The sequence below is a fragment of the Oenanthe melanoleuca genome, chromosome 9 (assembly GCF_029582105.1).
Source record: "Oenanthe melanoleuca isolate GR-GAL-2019-014 chromosome 9, OMel1.0, whole genome shotgun sequence".
Lineage (NCBI taxonomy): Eukaryota > Metazoa > Chordata > Aves > Passeriformes > Muscicapidae > Oenanthe > Oenanthe melanoleuca.
Window position 1 is genome coordinate 12805707 of NC_079343.1, and position 7353 is coordinate 12813059.

Consider the following 7353-nt stretch of genomic DNA (forward strand, 5'->3'; position numbering starts at 1 on the left):
TTGCCCGAGTTTTATTTTGCTTTGCCTTAGGAATAGCTGAGCTGATGCTCGCTGCAGGGGGGATGTGGGGGTGGCTTTGGGCACAGGGACCCCCGTGAGGACTCCCAGAGCCCGGGCTGGGGCTGGGAAAGGAAAGTGTTTGTGTTTGCTGTGTGGTAAACAATTCCATGAGATGCAATACAAATTATGCTTTAAGAACATACATTAGCATTAGGAGGAACATGCATGTAGATTAAGAAGAAAATGATGAAAAGCACTGGGAGTTGTGCTGACTCACAGAAACCCTTCCCCATTATAAAATCCAGGGAGATGCAGAGGCAGAGCTACTTTGGGAAAGGACACAGCTGACAAACCTTTACAATACCCAGCAGTGCTCTGCCTTTCACAGTAAAGGTACAGAAAATGACATTAAAGTCAGTGAGGCCTCGTGGGCTGGAGGATCCCGAAGCACAGAGGGCTCTGGTACCTGGTCCTGGGTCTGGTCTGTGCCTGGGGACTGGGAGCTGCTGGCAGGGATTGTTCCTGACCCACAGCTGGCAGGGATTGCCCCTCAGCCACATCTGGCAGGGATTGTTCCTGAGCCACATCTGGCAGGGATTGCCCCTCACCCACAGCTGGCAGGGATTGTTCCTGAGCCACAGCTGGCAGGGATTGTTCCTCACTCACATTTGGCAGGGATTGTTCCTCACCCACATCTGGCAGGGATTGCCCCTCACCCACAGCTGGCAGGGATTGTTCCTCACTCACATTTGGCAGGGATTGCTCCTCACCCCCAGCTGGCAGGGATTGTTCCTCACTCACATTTGGCAGGGATTGCCCCTCACCCCCAGCTGGCAGGGATTGTTCCTCACTCACATTTGGCAGGGATTGTTCCTCACCCACGTCTGGCAGGGATTGCCCCTCACCCACAGCTGGTGCAGCCCCCGCAGGTAAATGGGGCAGGGTCTCCCCCCACCCCTGTGTTTGCTCTGGGGATTTCCCGTGTGCTGTGAGGAGCAGCTCATCCCCAAGGCAGCCAGGTGACCCCGCAGAGGCTGTGCTTGGTGGGGTGATGGGGAACATTTGGGGAGCTTTGGCTCACTGGGGGATGTCCAGGGCTCCTGTCTGCTCTGGCTCTCTGTGCCTGACCCTCCCTGCTGGCCCCTGAGCCCCTGCTGAGCTGCAGCCTGCAGGGAGCCTGCCTGCTGTGCTGTGCCTGTTGAGCTGTGCCTGTCGTGCTGTGGTTGTGCCTGTTGTGCTGTGCCTGTTTTGTTGTGGCTGTGCCTGTCAGGTTGTGCCTGGTGTGCTGTGCCTGTTGAGTTCTGCCTGTAGTGCCATCCCTGTTGTGCTGTGGCTGTGCCTGCTGTGCTGTGCCTGTTGTGCTGTGGCTGTGCCTGTTGAGCTGTGCCTGTTGTGCTGTGGCTGTGCCTGGTGTGCTGTGCCTGGTGTGCCGTGCCTGTCGTGCTGTGGCTGTGCCTGTTGAGCTGTGCCTGTTGAGCTGTGGTTGTGCCTGTAGTGCCATCCCTGTTGTGCTGTGGCTGTGCCTGTTGAGCTGTGGTTGTGCCTGTAGTGCCATCCCTGTCGTGCTGTGGCTGTGCCTGCTGTGCTGTGCCTGTCGTGCTGTGGCTGTGCCTGTTGAGCTGTGCCTGGTGTGCTGTGGCTGTGCCTGCTGTGCTGTGCCTGTTGTGCTGTGGTTGTGCCTGTAGTGCCATTCCTATTGTGCTGTGGCTGTGCCTGTAGTGCCATCCCTGTTGTGCTGTGGCTGTGCCTGCTGTGCTGTGCCTGTTGAGCTGTGGTTGTGCCTGTAGTGCCATCCCTGTCGTGCTGTGGCTGTGCCTGTTGAGCTGTGCCTGCTGTGCTGTGCCTGGTGTGTCTGGTTTGTGTTACTGCCACCCTTCTCCAGGGGTTCCCACAGTTTTTGGCATTGTTGGGTGAGCACTGGCAGCGCTGCTCTCTGCAGGGGCAGTGCAGGGTGGGGGTACCTGGGCTCTCTCCGTGGCTCTGCCCTGCCTGCTGGGCTGCAGAGGGTTTGCTCAGCACTGCCAGGCCTGGCTGCCCTCTCAGGAAGGCAGGGGCAGGTGGCATCTCCCTGGGCTGTGCCAGCTCTGTCCCCAGGCTGCAGCAGCTGCTGGGGAAACCAGGGCTCCCAGAGTTTGGGGTGGAGCACAGTCTGGTTTGGTAAAAGGAAAAACCCTGGAGAGTTCCATGCAGAGAAATGCTGCTGTTGCTGTGCCTGTGGAGCCAGAGCAGAGTGCAGGAGCTTGGGCTGTGCCCTCTGAGCACTGCCCAGTGAGCTGGAGCCTGAGCCTGAGCCTGAGCCTGTCCCCTGTGGGTGTCCAGGGCCCTGTCCCAGCTCCATCCCTGCCCTCACCAGGGCTGGAGGGCAGAGCTGCTGCTGCTCAGTGTCTGCTTCTCCTGCAACCCAAGGACTGGACATTCCAGCTTCTGTGCAATGTTACTGAGGTTCCTGTGTTTCTTCATACCAGCCACTTTTCAAACAGTTTACAGGAAAAAAAAGTCTTAAGATCTTACCCCAAGAAAGGGCTTTTCCACCCACATATTACCATACAGCACATCTCTTTTGGTCACTGCCTACACCATACTGACACCTATTTGAAACTTCCCTTTTTCTACCTTCTCTAGAGCTAATCATTCACAAGTTGGTACATCTGGTGGTTGTTGATGAAATAGTGACAAATTTCTTTACTGGAAAAATTCTTAAAAGCCATCATTTTAATACATCAGGTCAACTGCTCCTGTGATTGTCCCTGAGTCCTTTGGTTTTGAAAAGGGAAATTCAAACCCAGCGAATCGGATCAGCAGGGCATTGAGGAAGTGCACCAGGGAGCAAACCAGGATGGTCCAGAAGGAATTGGCAAACTGCTCACTGTGAGTCTTGAAAGTGAAAGTTCCCTCCTTGAAATTAGCAATTTTCTCTGAAAGGTGGTGGATCTTCACCTCTGAGGAGAAGAGAATCATGATGAGGCAGCCACAGGAACCTGGAAGGGAGGGGGAGATGCTCACACCTCTGCAATCCTCAGCCCTGATGTGGTGTGTGCTGCAGCCAGACACCCATGGACAATGTTTGTGTGGCCACTTAGCTTTAGCAGGGGTTATTTCTGGAATCCAAGCCAGTGGCTATAGAAATGGGTGAGGTTTTCTAATTGAATTTGGCCCAGGACCAGGAATATTTATCACAGCTGCTTTAGTGCCCTGAGCTGGTGAAGGATCTGTGCTCGTGTTCAGTGTCCCACTGAGCAGAGCAGAGCTCTGTGTGCCTGAACAGAAACACCCTGAGTCCTTTGTTAAATTATGATTGCAGTGTGTGGCACCCTGCAAACCAGGGTAGATCTGCCTGGCAGCCAAGCCTCAGCCCAGAGAGGGCAGAGGGAGATCTGTCCCTGCCTGGCTGTGGTTCTGCTCAGCCCCATGAGCTGCTGCTGGCTCCAGCTCAGGCTGCTCAGCCCTCCTGCAGCCCTGAGTGCTGGCCTCACACTGCCCTGCTGCAGGGGAACTGTCCTGCAGGGGAGCCAGCTGCATCCCTGGCTGCAGGGGAACTGTCCTGCAGGGGCACCAGCTGCATCCCTGGCTGCAGGGGAGCCAGACAGGCTGCAGGGGCACCAGCTGCATCCCTGGCTGCAGGGGAACTGTCCTGCAGGGCACCAGCTGCATCCCTGGCTGCAGGGGAGCCAGACAGGCTGCAGGGGCACCAGCTGCATCCCTGGCTGCAGGGGAACTGTCCTGCAGGGCACCAGCTGCATCCCTGGCTGCAGGGGAGCCAGACTGGCTGCAGGGGCACCAGCTGCATCCCTGGCTGCTTTGGCTGTTCCCCCTTTTCCCACCCTGCTGTGGCTCCTGCCCCCTGCTGTGTGTGGGGTGCTGCTGGTGCCACCCCAGCCCTGTGTCCCCGGGGTTCCTGCAGCTGCTTGTCCATTCCCACCCTGCTGCAGGACTGCCCCAGTCCATCTCTCAGCTCCAGTCTGGAACAGGTGCTCTGCTGTGGCAGAGCTGCCCTCCCTCCTGCCTGGCTGGTACCAGGGCAGAGTGGGACAGGCTCAGCTGGCTCCTGTCCCCTGCCCAGCCCAGCCCAGCCCGGGCACTCACAGCAGATGAAGCTCCACAGGTAGAGCCCCAGGGGGCCGTGCAGGGTCTCGTAGGGGCTGCCAAAAGCGTTGAGCATGAAGAACCCTGCAGCCACCAGGGCAAAGACAATCAGGACTGTGCAGAAGAGAATGACACTGACGTGGATGCTTGCAGGGATAATTCTGAGCAGATCTGGAAAAACTGAGAACAAAAAACCACAGCATTATTATGCACATTAGGTAAAGTTGTCTCTAACGTCAGGCTGGGGGCTCCTGCTTGTTTGTGATAATTGTTTTAATCCTGCTCCTCTAAATGCAACCAGATGAAATAATTAACTAGAAATGGTTTTTCGTGGATGCTTCAAGGCAGAAAAATTCTGTGAAACTCAGAAGCATAGACTGGCCAGGAGAGAGAGAGATCAGCTCCAGGGAAAGCCTCTCCTCCCCTCCTGAGGGTGCATTTGGTCCTTGATGTGCAAAGAATCCTCTGGGGACAAAGCAGGAGGAATAGCATTAATTCCTGTGACACTGGTGATGTTTTGGGAGAACATGCAAAACTGATAATACCATTTTGTGGTTTGTTTTAAGAAAACAGGCAATAGTGTGCTATGGAATCCTCCCCTGGGCACCTGCATCTGTAGCTGGCTAACATTTTATATGTGATGTATCAGGAAAAATCAATTCCAGAAGCAATGTTGTCTTGAAAGGAAAACATTCCTTCGTGGTCCTGAATGAACCCATGTGTGCTGTGCATGGCAGAGACCTTTAGAAAATGAACCACTGACCTAGAAACTGATGGGAATGAGTGGGAACAAATGGAGCAGAAGCTTCCCCCAACTGAACAGGGTTTGCTGGCAGAGCAAATTCACATTGCAATTAAAAGAGATACAGTGGTCAGAGGGGAGCATTTAATGGGGACAGGCACAGAACTAAATCTTTCAGCCTGTTTTCCACGTCTGTTCTCCTCAGACATGCTGAGTGCAGTGAGTGCATTGTGCTGTGTATTTTATAAACTTGTCCTGCTCTCAGGAATGCCCCTGGTACCTTCCAAGGTACTGAGGGAGGGGAGGGCTGCTGCAGCCCCAGGGCAGGATCAGCACCTGCTCTCAGTGCTCCCTGGGGTGGCTGATCCTGACCCCTCACTGCTGTCCCCGGCTGACCCTGGTGCCAGTCCCAGAGCAGAGGGACCAGCCCTGGGCCACAGGTCTCACCTACAGCAGTAAAACAAACCCTGGGATTGCACAGACCCCTCTGAAAATTCACCCAGGGTGCAGTAACTGCACACAAAGCAATTGAGAGGGAACTTGAGTGGTGTAAACAGACTGGTGATGGAACTTAGAGAGAGCAAGCACTGTATTAAATTAGCTTGGTTTACTGTTTTGGGAAAATGCTACATGGTAAATAATTCCTAGCAACCTTCCCTTGCATGAAATCAGAGATGTGAACAATTTGTGTGTGCTGGTGTGGCAGAGCAATTATAAACTGTGTGCTGTGGGAGCTGGGAGAGGTGCTGTGCACAGCTTTCACTGCCTGCTCCATGTGCTGCTGGCACAGATGTGTCTCACTTCATAATTGTTATTGATCTTCTGATCCCTGAAGATTAATAGGTTATGAGTGTAGAGTGAAGCTAACACTTTGACATTCTGTGTGTCAGGTACCAAGTCAGCCAGCTCTCCCCAGACAGCCTCCCCAGTCCTTCCAGTCAGTGCCACAGGTCGCAGACTTCTGGGCTGCTTTGTTTCCCAACAGCAGCCGGTGCCCCAGCTCTGCCCTGAGGCTCTTGCAGGTTTAGTTCATTCTTCTTAACAGCACAGAGGAGGATGGCAGAGATTAATTAACCCCCAAATATTCTTTTTAAAGTAATGGCATAAATCTTTTGTGACGTGGCTCTCTGTGTAACTGAGAGGTTGCTGAAGGCATGAGCCAGGCAGTACAGTGCCATAAAACGAGTTATTGAGCCCGAAGATCAGAGCAGGGCGAGGCAGAGCTGTCCCGGGATGGGAACAGCCCGAACCCCATCGGTACTGACAGGAGAAGGACAGGGGTGTGAGCCTGAACCCCCCGGTACTCACAGGATAAATGCGGGGGTCTCCCCCCAGCCCGAACCCCCGGTACTCACAGGATAAATGCGGGGGTCTCCCCTCAGCCCAACCCCCCTGTACTCACAGGAGAAGCTCTGGGGTCTCCCCCCAGCCCGAACCCCCCGGTACTCAGAGGATAAATGCGGGGGTCTCCCCCCAGCCCGAACCCTCCGGTACTCACAGGATAAATGCGGGGGCCTCCCCCCAGCCCGAACCCCCGGTACTCACAGGAGAAGCTCTGGGGCCGCCCCCCCAGCCCGCACTGCCGCACTCTCTGCCCCGAGAACAGCCCGTACTGGATGTCGCCGATGAACTTGTGCAGCTCGGGGCCGCTGGCGTTGACCAGCAGCGCTCCGGTGGAGCAGAGGATGGAGCCCCGGACCCAGAGCTGCGAGCCCACGGCCGCCGCCGCCCCCAGGGCGCAGGCGAAGCTCAGCACCCCGGCGGTGCAGAACAGCATCTTCTTCTGCTGCGCTGGCATGGTGGCACCGGGGCTGGGCGGCGAGAGGCGGTGCCTGGGCTCGGGAGGCTGGAGAGCCCCGGCAGCCGGCCAGCCCTGTCCTGAGAGCCCGGTGCCCGGCCAGCCCTGTCCTGAGAGCCCAGAGCCCGGCCAGCCCTGTCCTGAGAGCTCAGTGCCCGGCCAGCCCTGTCCTGAGAGCCCGGTGCCCGGCCAGCCCTGTCCTGAGAGCCCAGAGCCCGGCCAGCCCTGTCCTGAGAGCTCAGTGCCCGGCCAGCCCTGTCCTGAGAGCCCGGTACCCGGCCAGTGGTGCCCTGAAACCCCCAGCCCAGCCCTGTCCTGAGAGCTCAGTGCCCGGCCAGCCCTGTCCTGAGAGCCCAGTGTCCAGCTGACCCTGTCCTGAGAGCCCGGTGCCCGGCCAGCCCTGTCCTGAGAGCCTGGTACCCGGCTGACCCTGTCCCAAGAGCCCAGTGTCCGGCTAACCCTGTCCTGAGACCCCTGACCCTGCCCTGAGACCCCCCCCGCCACCCTGGCTGTCCCCCAAGGCTCCCCTTGCCCGTGGCTCCTGCACAGCTCTGCAGCTGTGTCGGTGCATCCCCTGTCACTCGATAGCGAGGGTTTAGGATGACAGAGCTCTGTAATTCGATGAGTCTCTGCTGGTCCCAGCCCCCGGGGAGTGCACGAGTTGGGGGCTCAGACCGTGAACTTGGCTGCTCTATGACTATCTGCTCTCCACAAAGGAAGCTTTCAGAGG

At 56.8% G+C, this 7353-nt stretch overlaps 1 protein-coding gene across 1 annotated transcript; it reads right to left on the bottom strand.

Annotated features, from left to right (window-relative positions):
- Nucleotides 1–2702: 2702 nt before the first annotated feature.
- CLRN1 (clarin 1) lies at nt 2703–6623 on the bottom strand. The gene is made up of 3 exons (XM_056498991.1): nt 6371–6623; nt 4084–4263; nt 2703–2978 (listed from the first exon to the last, which is right to left on the bottom strand). The coding sequence occupies exons 1-3, from the start codon at nt 6621–6623 to the stop codon at nt 2713–2715; spliced, it is 699 nt and encodes a 232-aa protein (XP_056354966.1). The 3' UTR covers nt 2703–2712.
- Between the last annotated feature and the right edge of the window lie 730 nt (nt 6624–7353).

Bases quoted from the DNA above. Each gene is read 5' to 3' on its own strand.
- CLRN1 (XM_056498991.1), bottom strand. From the start codon at position 6,623: ATGCCAGCGCAGCAGAAGAAGATGCTGTTCTGCACCGCCGGGGTGCTG. The intron at 4,264-6,370 runs GTGAGTACCGGG...TTTTGTTCTCAG, and splicing joins GCGGCCCCAGAGCTTCTCCT to TTTTTCCAGATCTGCTCAGA. The intron at 2,979-4,083 runs GTGAGTGCCCGG...CCTCCCTTCCAG, and splicing joins CCTGTGGAGCTTCATCTGCT to GTTCCTGTGGCTGCCTCATC.